At 38.1% G+C, this 19,680-nt stretch overlaps 1 protein-coding gene across 8 annotated transcripts in view; it reads right to left on the bottom strand.

Annotated features, from left to right (window-relative positions):
- Positions 1–19,680, bottom strand: part of LOC148418609 (transcriptional enhancer factor TEF-5-like) — a 60,829-nt gene that overhangs the window by 36,957 nt on the left and 4,192 nt on the right. For all 8 annotated transcript variants that reach the window (XM_088423850.1, XM_088423852.1, XM_088423851.1 and 5 more), the window contains exon 3: positions 3,165–3,422. In XM_088423850.1, coding sequence (XP_088279976.1) covers positions 3,165–3,171 — 7 coding nt within the window. In that variant the 5' untranslated portion in view covers positions 3,172–3,422. The remainder of the gene's footprint in view (positions 1–3,164; positions 3,423–19,680) is intronic.

The following is a 19,680-nucleotide window of genomic DNA, read 5'->3' as shown; positions in this document are numbered from 1 at the left end:
TGACCAGGTCAAATTTGAGTGTGTTGAATTTGGTTAGCACATGGTTCATGGTCTGAATCTCAGTTCAGCCTCCGGTATTTTCACATATGTGGGTTGCCATTTTGATGCATTTTGTCAGTTACCTATATTTCTAATCTCAATTTTCAACAAAAGCAAGAAAAAATGCGGTTTTGCATTTTAGGTTATTGTGCATGCATGAGGTATAATTTTTCTTTTAAATTTTAAGGTTGAGAAATTTCTCGGCAACACGCTAGATGTGCACTTCATAATAGCGATTTCTTTAGGTTTCAGTGTCATCTTTGCAAAAAGACCCCTGCATTAATTCATCCTTTCATTTTTCAATTTTCCATATTGCTTGTGTATTTTTGTTGTGGGTGAGCCACATCCCATTCCAACTGAGTTCAAGTGAAAGATGGGGTGTATCATGGACTGTTTTTTCTTTCTTTCCAAATCACACAGCACATATAAACAAAGAAGCATTCACACTGACATTCAAACTCACATGGGCAATTTTAAGAGTTTTCATCCAAGCTTTGAAATGTCTTTTTTGAGGAAACTGGTATACTCGGAGAAAACCCACAAACACACAGGGGTAATATGAAAATACATAAGGATTGATCCATCCATTATCTTGACCACTTATCCTCACAAGGGGTCGCAGGCATGCTGGAGCCTATCCTAGTAGCTGTCTTGGAGCAGTAGGCAATGTAGACCCTGATCAGGTTGCCAGCTAATCGCAAGGCACACAAAGACAAGCAACTAACCATTCACACTCGCAAACACATCCAAGGACAATTTAGTGTTCAACCTACCAAGCATGCCTGTTTTTGGAATGTGGCAGGGAACCGAAGTACCCAAAGGAAGCCCTACAAGCACAGGGAGAACTTGCAAACTACACAGAGGAAGGCTGTAGTCTGAAGCAAACCTGCAACCTCTGTGTCGGACGTGTTAACCAGTCTGTCACCTTCACAACCGTTTCATAAATACTCTTCAAGATTAATGAATCAATGTTATTTCATAAAATAAATAAATAAATACAGGTAGTTCTATTTTTCAATAAACATAAACAATAAATAAACATTTATCTGTACATACATTCATGTTCTTTATAGGTTTTCCAGTACAGGGTTGCTGGGGAACTGAAGCCAATTCTAGCTGACACTGAGCAAAAGACGGAAAATAGCCAGAACTGGTCCCCAATCAATCACAGTCGTAATAACAATAATAACATATACTATAATAATACAGTTTTGCTCAACCAAAAATCCACAAGAATGTGATGTAATCAATTGAAAAACCATGCAAAAGCACTAAAATAAAATGTAATGTGTTTTAAATACATTTTCTGTTGGACGTGATTGATGTTTTTTTATGGCCGCTTTGATTTCAACTTTTCAGAACTTGATGGACAATAATTAAAGAGCAGATTATTATTATTATTTTTTTTTTTTAAAAGTACACTGGAAGGGGTCGGAAGGATATACTGTATTTCATTGGTTAAAATTACAGTTTCAAAATACCAGAGAAGTTTGTTGAGGACAGGACCCAAGTTCAAGGCCCAATGTGCTTCCAGTCAATCAACATTCGGATAAATTTCCAACCTCAGAATCATAATAGACTAGACGAGGGTGACGCATCAGAATAAGCTGAAGGCCAGACTTTTAATTTTCCACACCTATGTGCCGGTGTGAGATGCAAAGACATGCCAAAACGAATCCATCTGGAACTCTGTGGGACATTATGGGCCTGCAGTTTAATGAACATGGTGCAGGAAAAGACTCTTGACAAGAATTTGTACACGTTTTGTACAGTTTTACCATGTCCTGATTTCTACAGTGATAATTTCACAGCTATGTCCTGCACCAAATTCAGCCCGCAAAATGCAGTAACAGAAGACAAGAAAGGGGCAGGTGTAAATAAAGCAAAGAGATGCACTTGGAACAGCCAAAACCTGCTCCAAATGCTGGTGCAACCGGAAAAACCTGCCCCCGGCTCACAGCATGACATGCACAGACTTGTTGCATTGAGTTGAGGGTGAAGAGTATAACTGGCTCTCATATTAAAACTGCAACATGAGCACCAGAGAAAGACATGTAAGAAATGCGCTTTAGATAACACATTTCTATAGTTTGCTGTCATTGTTGTATGATGTTTTGCAAATTCCTGTATACTCAATTACTTTAATGATTAATTATGGGGTTGTATAGTAGCTGTGTAAAGTTTTAATATCCTGTACTTGAAAATAAGGTGCTAAACTTATCCATGTTTGGTCACAAGCACATTAAGCCATATCCAGTCCAAATATGATCCAAATTAAAGCAAACACTGACAATGCCATTGATATAAAGATTTACTTCAATTTGTTCAATTAAACTTGATTTTTGGACAAAATCTTCCATTATCATGCAAGATTGCATATCACAAGCTGTAACATGAGATCTGATCCCATTTTGAGACTTCCCTGACAGTCCCATTTATTATGAACGGAAAGTTAAATCTGACTAATATGGACAATATTTGTCATCTGCATACAGGGTCAAAGGATGAGCAATAAAATGAACTTGATTCCATACTTGATCCCATTCAGTGAAAATTCTGACATCATCAGGTCATTACTATATCTGCTGAATGTTATTTGACTTGGACTTATTTTGCATAATTTGAGTCCCAACACTGCCAATTTCATTGAGCATGAGCAGGCACTGTCATCTCTGTTTAACCTTATGTGCTTTGACAAAAATTTACAACATGCACACATTGTTGGAAGCTGTAAAATATGATCCAGTTTGAATCCAACACAGACAATCTCGTTCAACAAGAATGAGTCCCGACATCCCTGTTAAATCATGGACTAAATTGTGTAGAATCCTATCTGATTTAGATAACAAATCGCATGCCTATATGAGTAAGGCGGTCCGATGTCAAACTAAATTTAATCCAGATGTGATCGAATTATATTTTAACAATGGCAACCCAGTTTCACAAGATTGTACGTTTCACATGCAGGTAGTTGTTAAAAGTTGCCGGATATTGACTAATTTTGCTATGTGAATGCAGAGTGAAAACTGATCCGGATCAAACATTTGTCTACAACTCAACAAATACAGTAACTGTTTAAAGCCTTACGGATGCATTGCTCATCATATACAGTACAATCGACTCACCATACATCTTGCCCTCATCTGACAGGATGATTTTCCTCCGGCCGCATGGCGGGTAGATGGCTAGGGCCTCCTGAAAACTCTGTTCGATATCCGGACTCCATACACCCTCGGCGTCACCGTCGATGGCTTTGTCCTCGTTGTCCCCGCCATCCAGCCCATCTTCTGGGCTCCCGTTGGCACTCCAATCGTGGGACGCAATGGTGGCGGCTCCTCCTGGGCCCGACCCCGAGCCCCAATTTGAAAGGATCAATAGGAGAGCTGCAAAGAACAATAACAGAGAAAAGTGCTTAGTTGTAACTATGTTTGAAAGAAACCAGAGAGAAGTTTTGCGTGATTTTCAACAAAGCCAAATGAAAGTCCTCATTTATTTATTTACAGAATGGCAGACTTCAAAAGAAAACGCTAATGCAAGAACACATGGTCCCAAGATGTTACAGTGTAAAAAAAAAGTTAACAACAGACATGCAACACAAACATGATGGCGGTCTGAAGCAAATATTCAGTGTCCTCACGTAAACACCTGAGAGTATAAAGGAGACAGGTCCTTATGTGTATGGACGTTCAGAAGCACTAAGAGGAAACCAAATTCAAGTCAGGTATGATCCACTTTGAACACTCCATTTATCATGAAGAGTCTTTTCTGCGAAATCAATTATCTGTTTTGGGTAAAATTTACGTGTGTTTTAATAGTAAAAAAATATATAGCATGTAGCAAAATTAATTCCAGATCTGGTCTAATTTAAATACAAGACTGACAATTTCATTTAATAAGATAAAGGCTTGTAATGTGTTAAATTATTACTTGATGTAACAAAATGTATCAAATGTATGCTGGGTTAGAAGTCGCAAAATGAAACTAAATTGAATCCACTTCCGGTCCAATTTGAACCAAGCACTTATCTATTTGACATGCTCGGGCAAGCAAACACATTTGTTAAATCTTATTTCAGATTTTCAGTCAATCAAGTAATTGAAACAATCTCCAACATGAAAGCAAATTCACTCCATATCAGATGTAATTTGAATTTAACACAGACAACCTTATTTAACACGACCAGGCATCCAAATCTGAGCGGAACAAATCCAGGTGAGTTTTGTGCATGTAGGATAAGATGCTTATAATAATATGTATAATAATAGGTAACCAAATTGAATCCAGATCTGATCAAATTTTAATGTAGAGTAACACTGACAATCCAATGTAACCTGGTCAGGTAAGAAAATCTCCTTTTACCTGATTTGGGCAAAATATGTTATAAGATCGCAGAATGAATTAAATGTAACCGTTGTCAGCCTAGATCTGATCGAACAAGTCAAGTCCAATAACGGTGATTTGTGCTTGTTATTGCAATGCTTGTCTATCCACTCTAACTTTCATTTACATATGGTTATCCTGATTTATCCTTAATATGGCATGTCAGAGATTACACCGTGAGAAATTATTTCTCACATTTTGTGCCCTTGCATTGAATGAAAGAAAATAAATTCAAGTTAGACCATGAAATGAACTCTAAAGAGCTCACTAATCAGGATTGGCCACAGAGAATATCTGTGGTCTCGGAACTGTAGGAACTGTGTCTCAATGCGGTCAGATCGCGGCTGATGGCGAGCAAAAATCTAAAGTGTTTTTCAAAATGCCTCTGCAGCCTCGCATTGTCTCCTAGATGGAAGTCTAGGAAGTAACCACGAGCCTCTCTCCCCCTGGGACCCTTATTTTTTCTACTTTAATCTTCATGTAGATGCAGATGAGTGGGAGGGATGAATAAGAAATGATCAATGATTCTTGTCATGATGTTTAGTCACAATGTAAACATGATTTCTCCTGGCTTGTGTAAAGACTAGAAAATAATCTTATTGGTGTGGAATTATTTATAAGGGAAAACATGAAAAGTATCGATTCAATCCATTTTTTTCGCATGTCATCATTTAGTGTTGCGGTTAACCTAGAGCACAATCTTGCAAGACATACATATATATATATACATATATATACATACATATATACATACATACATATATATATATATATATATATATATATATATATATATATATATATATATATATATATATATATATATATATATATATACACACACATATATACACACAGGTTGATTAAAAAGTAATTCCCTGTTTTAAAATACTTATAATTTCTTCATATGGTGTAATATTTTTAATATGTGTTCTGTGATGTATGGGAATTACATCTACTATATCTTTTTTTTTTTTTTTTTATGTCTGACTGTCCTGACAGCAACATCCCAGCTTCTTTAAATATCAGCCACAGATCCGGTAGCAATGATTTTTGCAAGAGAATTGTCTTAAGATCAACTGGAGCATGTTTTCCTTTAATGGTTTTCCACCATCTTTGCATTTCAATAACGGATTGATACATTTTGTAACATGCCGCTATCTGAGCATGTTCTTGCAGTGTCAGACGTGCAGCTACTTTTGCATTATTCTTTCAAATTTAAAAGAAAATAATGAATCTGAAAAGAAAACAAGAACATGATTTTAATTGCTATACATGATGGAACATAAACGAAAAAAAATCCAATGATTCACATCACTACAAACAACTTAATCCTGATTAATCCTGATAATGTGCATGTATTATAAAAGTTGTAGAACAAAACAAATAGTATCCAGTCATACAAGTGCAAATGAAACTGAAATGTCTTTGGGGATGGGGAAAAAACAGTGTCTATTCAAAGACAGCCCATTTAGAAATCTCAAATACTGTGACAAATATTAAGTACAATCAAATAGATGAGTTTTGCAGCAGATAATACATCCTACACATCCACATGGTTCCTGCCACTGGGATCTAAAAATTCCTGTGCGTGTTAAATCACATTGGCTAGCCCTAAAAAGAATGAGAACGGAATAGGTGGTGGTGCTATCACCCCTAGAATCAGGCTGCAATAGCCACTCAGAAGCCTGAAGTCTTTTCCGGGAATAGACACTGTATCAGAGATCAAGAAAAACACGAATGCTCGACCTGAATATACGAGGGCCTTGAATACACCTGTCAGCATGCATGAATAACATTTGATGTTTTTATTCCGTTTGTTTGATTTTTCATACAATTGTTACATATCCAGGTGGCTCGTGGGAGAGTGATTAACACGTACGCCTCACAGTTTAGAGTCTCTCGTTCGTATCTACTTTGCTCCGGCCTTACTGTGGGGGTTCTCTCCAGGCACTCCAGCTTCAACCAACAATCCAAAAACGTGCATGGCAGGTCTATTGGACATACTAAATTGTCCTTAGGTGTGATTGGGTGTTTGATTGGTTGTTTGTCTCTGTGTGCCCTGCAATTGGCTGGCAACCAGTTAAGGGTGTCCCCCGCCTAGTGCCCATAGACAGCCGGGATAGGTACGAGCATGCTCACGACCCTATTTAGGATAAGGGGCCATAGAAAATCAATGAAGAGATGGATGCCTATTGCCTAGAAGTGTTCTCCACACAAATGGTTATTGTACTAAGAATATGTAATATGTCACGGAAAAACATACTCAGTCATTTAATCAGATCCTATCTATGACAATGAAGGTGATTTTCAAACAAATGTTATTTGTAAGTTTACTGATGTGGTTGTAGAAACTGAATTCTGAAATAGACAGACAACTACCTTGTAGAGGATTTGTGTGATATAAGTTTGACAAAAAAAAAAAAAAAACTCATTATAGAAACAACATATAACACAAACGGCAAGAGAGAAGTCTGGACTTCCTTGCTGAGGCTGCTGCCCCCGCGACCCAAATGGATAAAGTGGAAGAAAATGGATGGATGGATGGATGGATGACATATAATACAATTTAATGATGGTATTAGGCTATGAGTGAGCTAAAAGCCTAGCCTTTCTGAATTTAAGCGAGAGTTCCACCCTGCATTTGTGAAAGGTCATTCGCAAGACACATATAGACAAGCAACCACACTTGCAATCAGACCAATGGACAATTTAGAGTCTCCATTCCAAAACTATTTTTGACATGAGTTAAGCAGCCTGATTGCAAATGTAAACTACACATATTCACACACAAAACCTCTCATTTGATCAAATTAAAAAAATGTGCTCACCGCTTGTGCACTGTGGTACCTACAATATTCTCTACTCAACCATTTTTTTTTTTTTTTTTTTTGGGGGGGGGGGGGTCCTCCTTCTAACCTGTGCAGAAAACAAATTCTAAAAACTTTTCTTTGTTGGAAATTGTTTGTTAGCGGAATACATTGATTCAAGATGAGAGGAGAGGATTTAAGTTGCCCTCAAGTGAGGCAGCAGCATTTGGTCGCACGATACGCCGAAAATGATATGACCAAACCCCTGACTAGAGTTTGACAAATAATCCCGCATCAGCCTGCTAATTTTAACAGGCGTGAAGGCAAAACTCATTAAATGAGGTCACAACATTAGAACTCAACTCTGCAAAGTGAGCTGGCCCAGGAAATGGTAATGCGATGCATCACTAGGGAATACGATGGGTAGTTGTTGGGAGGCTATGTAATAATAATAATAATAATAATAATAATAATAATAACAATAATAATAGTAATAATAAAGGGGTGAGACGAGAGTGGGGTGGCTCATAGTCAAACGTACTCCCAAAGAGAGCAGATGTGGTGGCAATGCAAGCTTGTTCAAGTGAGGTGCTTTGCTCAGAGTGCGGCCTGAATTCCAGACATGTCCTTATTAAGAAAGAGCTGTGAGTGCTCACTGTTTCTCCTCCTGCCTCCCTTGTGTCAAACCGACGCCCCCGACCCAGACTCCCCCTTTCCATTTCTAACCTCCCCACCCAGCATTGGGAACGTCTCTATCCAAATAAGGACAGGAGACCAGTGGAAGGGAGGAGTGGGGTGGGTGGTTGTGGCTCAGCCTGAGTTGGGTGGTTTGTAGGGAGAGTGAAGGGGGTAACAAGGAGGGGAAGTGGCCAGTGTGCGTTTGTTCGGAGGGGGGTGTTGTCCAATTTTGGCTTTCACTTCAGGGTTTGGAAAACAGAAGGATTGTTTGAGCTGGAACGCAACATCAGCAAAGTGGAAGGTGGGGGCAGGGGTTTGGAAGGTGATTGGTTTCAGTGCATCCTCTGGTTCTATGTCCCATCATTTCCAGCAGAACATCTAGCCCTTCAGATGTCTTCGTTTTCATGTCTAGTTTTCCAGGTCTAGTGGTTCAGATCTAGTTTTTCTCTCAGTGCCCCGATTTGTCCATTCCAGCGTTTTGTATATGAAGACATTTACTCATCTGCTTCTGCCCAATTTTCATATTATACACCAAAATCTAAGGTTACGGTTTAGGATATCGATATATTCTACTTCTATACTCAATCCTTTAAAATGATATGTTATATATGAAGTTAGCTAAAAATGTATGAAATTATAGCAATTTTGCCAAGTTTAAAACCCTAATTTGGAGAAAAACACATTTAAGGTTTTGCCACATTTATCTTCCAAATGTTCAAAGCAATCAAAAACTTTAGGAAAAAGATTTTCAACAAGAAAGCAATAGCTTAAGCTAAATTATGAATAAATATGACTTTCACATTAGCAAAAATTAACCTATGAAAATCTTTATATGTGATTTATTCATCTTTGTTTGTTAATAGGATTCAAATTCAGCTTTCACATGTGCATCAAAATCAAAGGTTTTACAAAAGCAAAGGTTCTTTCAAATCAACTGGAGAGTTTGTTTTTGCCAGGAGAGGTGCCAAGAAGAAGCTTCAGAAAATGAACCAATTTTTTAAGCAATTGGGCCACAAAAAGCTTCATTTGACGACCACTAAAAATGATGACACTGTTGGCATCAGCAATCCACACGAGAGTTTGTGCACAGATGTGAATAGGTGAATACTGAAGCTTTGCAAGGAAATAAGAGTGGAAAAGACTTTGCACTTGCAGGTTTTAGACTCAGACTTAGTTGTCACTATAAAATATATCAAAAACACGTAATGTGTTCATAGTCACAAGGAAAACATTCAAAGCCAGACATTTTTGATTCGTAGTCATGAGAAAATTTTCATAACCACACAATTTAGAGTCTTACAAACTAACTTAATGATATGATCGGTTAAACTAATGGATACATATGGTTAAACATGCATACAAATACACCTTGCTCCCCCATCATTGATTTGCCTCTGCCTACTCTTCTATTGTTGTTTTTCCAAACTGCTCTCAGCTTTTTGAGCGTAGAATTGTCATGTTTGTCACGTGTTTGTTATGTGCGAGTTGAATGGATGCGCATGACAAAAGATCAGATATGAGTCCGATTCAGGACCACATACCCAAGTGGCTTGAATCGCATTTGAAAAAATTCAGATCTGTGTCTTTCACACTGCCATTAAATGAATTGGGTCACACCAGACCGCAGCGAGAACAAGGCTAAAAAAAAACACAAAAAAAACTAAACAGATCTACTTTTTGACATAAGAGGTGAAGCCCCGCTTGTTTATGGTAATTAATATTGCATTCGCGACATGAATTAAGAAGCAATATTCATCCGTTTTTATGCATCTAGAGGAGCAGCAATGTTGTCTTTTGCATTTGATTGAAAATGCAAAGGGCTCAGGTAACGACCAATCAAGTTAACTCTGTAAAGCTATGAAGCCAAGCTTTTGCTTTGACTTTAGAATAATTGTTTCAGCCCCAAGAATCTGGTAATGGGGCCTTGGCTGACTTTGGAAGAAGCGAAAATTCCTAAATTTGGCATAATTTTGGTAAGTTTGTATGGCCCTCACTGAACCCAACAGCATGTTGTACTTCTTTCCAAAGCAAAGTAGTTTCTGACTGAATCAACAGTGCTTTGGTTGGTTATGACCAAGTATCAATTGCCCCCTGAAAAGGTGATGAACAATTAAGACAAATGACCTATTTGCTAAAGCAAAGAAAAATTCACAAATGGAATATTGGGACATTATTTTTCATTGGTGAGAGAACCAGACAAAATCAGTCAATGTTGAAACCAAAAAGTCTAACTATGTGATAGGATGACAAACAATGAAACACTCAAACTTGACACAGGGCTCACACAACACCCCTCCCACTTTCTGGGAGTCAAGCCATGGGACGCCCAGACCAACATGCAAGAAAATTCCAATGTGCAGCAGGAATGTAAATAGTGCTGCTGCATGTGCACGTTCATTCAAATGCCGCCATTCATGCCCTGGCCACACAATCCTTTTTTCCTGTAACGTGTTCTGATCTCACTACGTCCTGTTTTCAGCAAAACGATGACCTCAGCAGCAAGTCCCACTGGCGACCAGCCGAACTTCATTGCTTATCCTTTTTTCTTTTTTGGGAAGAGGATTTTGCCAGTTTTGAAATATGCCACTGAAATCCAGTCATTACAACTGAGTCACTCGCAGGGCAACAGGGTCTCATGGAGGAAAGTAGCTGGTAAATCAGGAGAGGAAAAAATGGGATTTCAATGGAGGAATTTTATACAGCACGAGTAATGATATGAAAACAAGTTGTTTTCCTAGAAAGGACAACTGACTTTTTGTTCCACTTATATCAGTGGCGGACCGTCAGAACCAGCAAGGACTTCTCTGCTTGCCTAACATGACCTGACGTCATTATCATAACTATAATAAACTATGATAATTATAATAACTATAATGAAAGTCAATTTCATTTTAAATTCCTCATTTACAAATATATATATATATATATATATATATATATATATATATATATATATATATATAATATATATACATACATACATATACACACACAGATTAATATATATTGATTTTTATCAAATTATTCTTCATATTCGGTTCTTTTCGTGTTATATTTATTTGGTATTTGGTTACGCTTCTTCTAGTGTTGTAGTTTTAAGTTGGAGTTTTTAGCCAATTAGAATTCAGCTAACTAGTGTCGCCAGGCTGTATTTAATCTGCCTGTTCCCGGAGGCGCTAGGGCATTCACTTCAACAGTTGCGGGCTTCTGCACAAGCGCAGATGGATATGTGCCCGATCGTATCCTTAATAGACAGCTGTAATAGCCAATTGAGTCATAAGATCACCATCTAGAGGCCTCATGTTGAACATGACATGACGCTCACTGCAGGAAGGCGGTGCAATGCTAAACAACCAAGCTATGCGGTGTTGATTTTGGCTGATTGCATTAAAGGTGTAGCGTAGCCATTAGCTAACCTGACCCAAGTTCTGCTGGGAATGCCTTTTGTTTACAAAGGATCGATTTGGTGTTTGGAGTTACACTGGATTTGCAAACATCAATTGTTTAACCAAGGCAGCAACGAGACACCAAAGCACGGCTGGACACACGGTGCTATTAAAGACTTCTTGGGACACCCGAGTGGATATACAGTATTGTACATCTCAGTTCAAAGGTAAAGAGAGTTCCTCAATGCACTACGGTGCTTTGAAAAACTTATAGGGACATCTGAGTGGGTACATTGTACATCTCAGTGCAAAAAGAAAAGAGACCTCCATAATGAAAAGGTGAAGAGAAATCAGGACAAATTGAAAAGACTGCTCGATTGTGACCGCCGTTTGCTTTGGTGAGTGCAAGCCTTTTCTTTATTTATTGTTTCATTTTTAATATGTTTGTGTTACTTTATTTCACTCGTATTTAATAAACAGTAAACAAAAAATGATGCTCTTATTATATTAAATTGTGATTTGTCATTTTGACTTCATATAATTTTGTGGATATTAATTTTAAATTATTATTTTTTTAAGTTTTGACAGCATCACATATGATGACAAGTTTTAATGGCTGATTCAGATTTATTGACGTTTAAAATAATACATAAAATGCTTTTTATCTATTTTCTATTCATATATTTATGTTTATTTGATGTACAGCTCTATGCCAAGGAAGCCACAAAAATATAATGTAACACATAACCAATCCTTTCAGCGGAGGTTGCACTGCAATTAGCTTGTCTCCATGCAACTCCTTATTCCCTTTATTTCCATCATAGTACATACAGTAGCCACCAACATTAACACACCAAAATTAAAAAAAAAAACTGCAAAGATGCTAAGAAACCACTCATCAGATACACTGTTTTTATATGATACAGCACAAATCTCTGCTCACTTTCCCACACTCATTCCCCCCCGAATTAATTGAGTTTCACCATTAGGGTCTTTTCTTCTGACATGATCTTTAAACCTAAACGTTTGGTCTCCACATGTTAAACCGCATTCTGCTATAGTGTTGAAGGCCGCACACAGATGTAGAGTAAGCGATTTTTGAGACCTCCACAACTACACAACGCCACCGCCCCTCTGCACACAAGAACACACACGCTCATGCACATACACATACTCACACACACACACACAGAGACACACACACACTTGACAGGGGAAACAACAGCACTTGGCAGCCGATAGCAGCAGCTGCTCTCAAAGGTCGTATTACAGGAGAAAGAAAACATTTTAGCTTGCTATTCTGTGACACGAACATGGCTTCAACCCCTTCCTTACGCCATTTAATGAACTTTTTTTTCCAGTTTTCCAATTCCTCCTATGCAAAATGATATGCAAAAATTTGATCCACACTACCCTGCTGCTGTCCTTAAGTTTGTGTTTTGACCCTTATAAATTTACTGTGTCTCCTCCAATAACTTCCTCCTACTTCCTATCTGGCGCTGAGGTCAGGAAACAATCAGAGCTGAGAGTGAGAGGCACTCACACACATACATAGGCGTGCAACAAACACACATGCATGCACAGCCCCTCGTCAAGTCAAATATTTGCACTGCGATACCAGCTTAGAGGAAAACAATAGAGTTGAGAGTAAAGGCTCACTCACAGGAAGACCCATTTACCGTGTGGAAATTATATTTCTAAAAATCTTACTCCCATTTGAAAAAAAAGGACTTTGACACATACGCATATATTTCTGTAAATTGCAGTTTCACAGCCAAAATAGCAGCATTCATCAGCCAATGCTTTTCACAAAGAGCCCAGCAAAGGCAGAACATCTCCTCAACCGTATGCGCCTGTGGGTAATAACACAACATCTCAACCTTGAGATTAATAGATGACATCAGCATCAAGTGTGACGGCACTTTTCAACACAATGGGGCAAAAGAAAAAGTAAGAAAATGTGGACACGGCCTGACTAGTCAGCTCAGGCAGGATTCCCACTGTAGACCCACGAGTCCAATTACAATTTCAAATTCAAGCCTATTTCCACCTACTGTTTGAATGTAAATTTCAAGTGACACATATCCCAAAGGCTAGGTTTACACTCAAGGAACACATGTAACAACACACATGCACAGATGCCCAAAATATACATATTACAATGCACACTAGGGATGCGACAAAAAGTTATTTAAATGATTAAGTAATGTGTTGGTTATTTTGTTTATTAAATCAAGTAATGTGATTAGAAATTTGATTTAATTTCCATCATTTTGTTACAAAACAAATTTAGAGTGCAGAAAACAAATGATTTAGAATCTAGTTATTGGTTTTATCTATAGCTTATCAGAAAATGGGCACAAATGTTAATCATTGTTTTCCAAAGTAAAAACAGATGTTTTTTCCCCACCACAAAAATAGTTAATTTCCTATCGTGGAGAACAAGAAATCTGAGAATATTTACTGTTGAGAATCTTAAATTCAGGAGTTATAGATGGGTTTTTTTCTCAGGGATTACTGGATTATCAAAAAATTGAAACATTCAAACATTAAACTGCCAATATCTGTTGGTCCATTGTAAAAGTAATGAGCATTTCATAGCATTTAATTAGCCTTGTCTGACTCTCAAGCACACCTTAAAAGTAGCACACTTTAAAGACATTTTTTTGTCAATGTGTTCACTGTAGTTTGGATTTACAGAAAATGTTGGTTTTTTTTTTTTTAACATGTTTATTTATGTGGTTTGGGGCTGACGCAAGAGGCCTGGCTGATCTGAAAATAACCAGCTCCATGTAAAATTGGAATTGTGTCACTTGAACTTTGCCTTGTAAATTCACCTTTACTTGATTTCAAGTCCCCCTGAAGTTTCACACAGTGATCCAGCAGAATTGCATTACAGCTGACATCCTCCACGTGAAAATTAAATGTTAATCCATCTGGAAAGGAAAGACTGAAAAGCAGCGAGGCGAGTAGCACAGCAGACGTGGTGCTGTTCCTTTTTTTTTTTTTTACCCCTTAAAAGCCCGAATCAGCATATTTTGGGAGGAAAAAAAAAATCGGAAACTTTCCAGAGAATGTAGCGGAGGGAAACCAATCTCGCCTGGATTGGTCATTTTGTGGCGAAGAGCGGTTACATGTCATAATCTGTGAAGGCTCCAGGACATGCAGAGCCTTGCAGCCAGTGAATTCATCTCAATATATAAACTGTGGCAAAAAAAAGTGATTAAATGCCGCCAAAGCTCATGGCTTTGACTTCGAGGGGAGTGTTGGGGTGGTGGAGGGTAATGAAAGGGGATTTTCATCAAGGGAACTCTGAGCCAACTTTGTTGCACACTTAATGTGCGCCTATTCATAACAAGCCTACCATTCGGACAATTGCACAGTGTTATAATAAGAGAAACTAAAATTAATACCTCTAAGCCACAGAGTGAGATCCTCCCCCAACCCAAACAGCCTGAACGAGGGGATTAAAGTGGTTTCACATGAGTGCCCTTGGGTCATCAGAACTGGAGTGTGACACACTGAGTTTGTGTGCGTGTGCGTGCGTAGCCCACATTGCTTATCAGAGTAGCGAACACACTTGTAACCTCATCGCAAGTTATTTTCTTTTTCTTCTTTATAGGGCTTCTTTCGTGTGGAACGTCACTAGAAGGGTTGAGCAAGGCAAACACTGTCGAAAACAAAGAGGACGGTGTTCGTGAACACTCCCCTGCATTGCCAAAGCAAATTATCTGGGAAAAGATCATGGTTTGGAGGAAATGTAAACCTGGGCTATAAAGCAGCATCCAGACATATATGATGGGATGGATACTCTTTGACAACTGTTGTTGTATAATATATAGATAAACAGCGGGATGCATAAATAGATGATCGCCTGACGAATTTGGTCACAAGTAAAAAAGGTATACATTTCGCATTTGACAAAACATCAGTTAAAAACACACAAGTACGTAACACATGTAAAAGTACTTGACCTCGTATAAATCTGTGTAAGCCACAGTTGTGGCCTACACAGATTGGTTTGTGCTCACATGTCATGTGGCACCGCAGAATCAACCAATTACCTATATCCCCAATCTTAACTGGACATATGTATATGAAGCACAGCGGTTCGACGAATCCATTTCTTACCTTCCAATCTTTATACCACTAAAGAGCTGCCAATTTTTTTCAAGGCTAAGACTGTAGACATGCACAAGCCGGGTAGACTTTAAAGCAAGGGCAAAATGCTTGTTGAGAAAGAAATAATGATTGCTGGCTTTATTTCATAGCAGAAACAAAGAATGAGCACAATTTGCCCTCAGTTTGAGGCATAGTCTTTTGGTCTTGGTCTTTGGCCTTTTTCAAGTTTCTTGCAAACGTATCTGCTACTAAAATGCAGCGTTTTTTTAATCATATTTATTTTTATTTTTTTTTTAACAAAACCAAAGGTCTCAAAAACTCCGGCCAAAGTGAAGATTTGCCAAATCCTCTGGATCTGCATTTGCATGAAGCAAACATAAACCAGTGATTTCCGTCATCACTCTATTTCCCGCCAAAGATGCCGATGATGTTAGGAGACGGACGTTCTTTCTGATTGGACAGAATTTGGTAACAATACTGCTGCCTAGCAGCTTGGCATGCTTGTAAATGAATGAAACCGCACTCTTCACATTCAGAATTTTTTTTAAACACGAAAGGGTGGAGAAAATGAGGGTTTAAATAGCCCTGGTTACGTTTAGACAAGGCCTGAAGCTCCATGCAAGATCTTGCCCTGTGAAGTAAGGATGATCTTGGGAAAGGTTAAGGGAGCAGCCTTAAAGTACACGACAAGAACTTGCTAATGATCTCAAGGCAGTGAGCGCAGTCACCAAGTAAACAGTTGGTAACGCACTGTGTAATGGACTCCAGTGTTCTCAAGGTCTTGCTGCTTGAGAGGTTCAGGCCTGCTTTAAGTTAGCCAGTAGACATACACATGACTTTAAGAAGCAGTTGAAACAGAGCTGTGGTCAGATCAGTTGAACTATTTGGCATCAACTGAACCTCCTGTGATTGATAGTAAGTATAGAAAAAATAAGCATTTTGGCCAATACCAATAAAGACCAGACCCCCAAGCATCGTCTGTCAACATGGTATTCAAGTATAATACAAGATCTGCAAAGTAGTGCTGCAAACTAACAATTACTTTAAAAATCAATTAATCTGTGGATTACTTTGTAAATTATCAATGAAGCATTTTTTAAGACATGTTCCAATTGGATGCTTGTTTGGTAACAAGTCAGGCAATCAGCAAAAATGTTGAGCATTGTGTTCAAACATTATCTATCAAAGGTAAAACCAGATGGTGGCAAATGTTTTATTTTGATTAAACAAAATAATCAACAGCCGACTTCCAAAGAAAACACAAGAAATCGGTGAATATTTCCAACAGAGAGAATGACAATTTTGACAATTTCAGGTCTCTAAACCATTAATTGATTGCCAAAAATAAGTATCAAATAACCCCCAAATAAACTGTATTTTTCCACAACTATAATTAAAGAATCATTAAGACATTGGTGAGGCTAATCAATTGGATATATCATAGAAAAAAAATCTGTTGTTAGAAAAAAAATGTTTTGCAAACCTTTTTTTTGTATAAAAATGCAGCACCTTGGAGGGAATGTACACAAAATCTTTGAATATCATTAAAAATTTAAAACAGCCTGCATTTACTGCTCATATTTAAGAGGGCACGGTAAGGAGAGATTCACACATGAAGGCTGGTAGTTGTTTTACGTACTAACCAGCAATCCATCATCTTTAATCCAGAACCCTGCCATGAATAATTCCAAATAAAACATGCATTTCATCAAATGGGACTATTTGAAGATTTTACTTGGCCACACTGAGGTAATCGGTTATCGTGGATCCAAAATCTGGAACATCAAGTATGAAATCAGATAAAAAAGGTTACCATTCATTTTTTATTGATTTATAGTAAGAAAGAGTCACGGGTTCCAGTGTATATTGTTTTGTACACAACTCATTTAAATACCAGTAATGAGAATTGATGCATTGCATTCTCAATGCATTTCTTCTAAAAGTGATTTGGGAAATTGTAGTGCGCTTACAATTATATAAGCCAAATAACAATTGTATTATACATTAGCTTAATTTACGAGACACTTTTTGGCAGTTTAACGTGCAACATTGAGGGATGAGCATGTGAAGCACAATCTGGTCTATGGGCAGTGTGTTCATCAAACTGCATATTGTACTGCATAATTGTCATTAATGTCCTTCGGCTGAGAGCGTTGTGCTTCACTGTGAGGCCCACCCCGTGTGCTCGTCACACACACGCACACACGCACACGCACACATACACATAAGAGGTGTTTGTTCCAGGCTGGCTCAACAGAAGGGCAAGTGTCCACCATTTGGGCCATGCGACCACTTCTGGTCCTGCTGCTAAAAAGGCAAAAGCAAGCTGCAAACAAATGGGGAGCCCAGGGCTCATCAAGCTCTTCTTATACAGGTTTTAACACAAATGGGTGAACCCACCACTGACAAACCATCTATGGTTCAGCGTCCAAAAGAAACAAACAAAAAGATGTACTCAAGACTCAATTCCACGAAATCGAAATGAGATGCTTTTTGTTCTATATTTGTGGCACTCTTCAATAGAAAACGCAGCTGATAAACATCCTGAAGGAACACAGCTGGAGATGGAAAAGGGGGGTAAAGAAAAAAATCGGAAAACAGTCACTTTTAGACCATGCGTCTCACGTTAGCAGAGGATTAAAAACCCAAGAAGTCTAATTGACCTCAATGACATGACCTGAATTGAAAAACCTTCCCTTCACATAAGCTTAAATCCACAGCGATTGAGAAACATGGGGAGGCTTTATACATTCACACTGCCTAAGAACAATGGCGGGAATCTGTCGGAACAGCAAAATGCTTAATCCCTTCCAGATTTTCCTTCCCCGACAGCATCTATTATAAAGCATCTTCTTGGCATGTCACGTTTGACTACAATGTTTGGCTCAGCTTGTTTGCATTTAAGAACATCACTTCCACATGTTGCGAGACAGTCATCTATCGGGACGGCTCAAATAGTTATTTGCTACTAAGCAGCTCACACACATACTTGTGCCCGTTTTAAGCATCTTACCCATTTTTTAAAGCCTGAGAGACCCCACGTGACACATCGTGTGCGGTGTGCTTGACATGACCAGTAGCACAATACACGCATTACGGTTTGGGCCCGATTAATATGATTTTTTTTTTTTTTTTTAGGCTGATGTTTGGCTGGATGGAGGGGGAGGGTGTACAAGGACCCTGTATAATATGCCTGCATATTTAGTCCGAACATAATTTTTTGTAGAAAATGGATGGATGGCTATAATCAACAGAAAACTGCAGAGTTAAATAGCAGTTCAAACTCGAAATCAATACTTCGATAGCATTCTGTCTCCCGTTGTTTAATTGATAAATTATTTTAGTGAACATTGCACACAATGCAAATAAATAATATACACAATCCTAAATTTATAAAAATAATCATATATACTGCATACCGCATATCAACTGTGCACATCACAAACTTCTATAAAAGATTATTCAATTTAGACTTTTTAAAAATATTTTTAATAATATATTTTAAAAGTCTTTTTGAGCACAGCCATTGATTCACATCTTTTCAGTTCTATCTTATAGTTGTTCCATAAATTGACTCCTTGAACACATATTTGCCTGACCGGAAAAAAACAGCAGATAAGGCGCACTGGACGATAAGACGCAGGGGTCATATCGTGATGAAAAAGTCGTGGCTTATAGTCCGAAAAATACAGTATATATATTTTTTAAATGTGACAAGTCTTCATGCTATATATATTATTTAAGACAAATATTACTGTAGTACACATATTTACTTAAATCTTAAAAAATTAAACCTTATACGCTGCACGGTTAGTGAACCTTTCGCCCTTTCCTTTGAAGTCTCGCACAGCTCCCGTCTTCCTAATGTTCGCTTCGTCCTTCTTAATGAAGCGAACGGTGGATTCATTCACTCCCAAATGGCGGGCCACAGCCACAGCTACGGGTCGCTGAAGCGATATATTTCTCTTTTAATATACATTAAAGACATCTGCAAAGTCGTGAATCTGTGTAATGGATAAAAAATCTGCGATGTAGCGAATCTGCAAAATGGAAAAAAAATCTGCAGTGTGGAGAATCCGCGACAATGGAATCGCGAAGTAGCAAGGGTTCACTGTAATAGTGAGTTGGCAGTTGAGCTGGCTGTGGTATCAGTATATTCGAGTTTAGAGAAAACGGCTTGATTTTCTGTGATGTTCAAAACCTCATTTTATATATTGTTTTTTTTTTTAACCATTTAAATTCCACTGAATTGCTGTTCAGATTTC

This window comes from Hippichthys cyanospilos, chromosome 9 (genome assembly GCF_059441005.1).
Source record: "Hippichthys cyanospilos isolate Australia breed blue-spotted pipefish chromosome 9, RoL_Hcya_1.0, whole genome shotgun sequence".
Classification (NCBI taxonomy): Eukaryota; Metazoa; Chordata; class Actinopteri; order Syngnathiformes; family Syngnathidae; genus Hippichthys; species Hippichthys cyanospilos.
The sequence above is the reverse complement of the archived record's forward strand: the minus strand, read 5'-3'. Positions and strand labels throughout refer to the sequence as shown.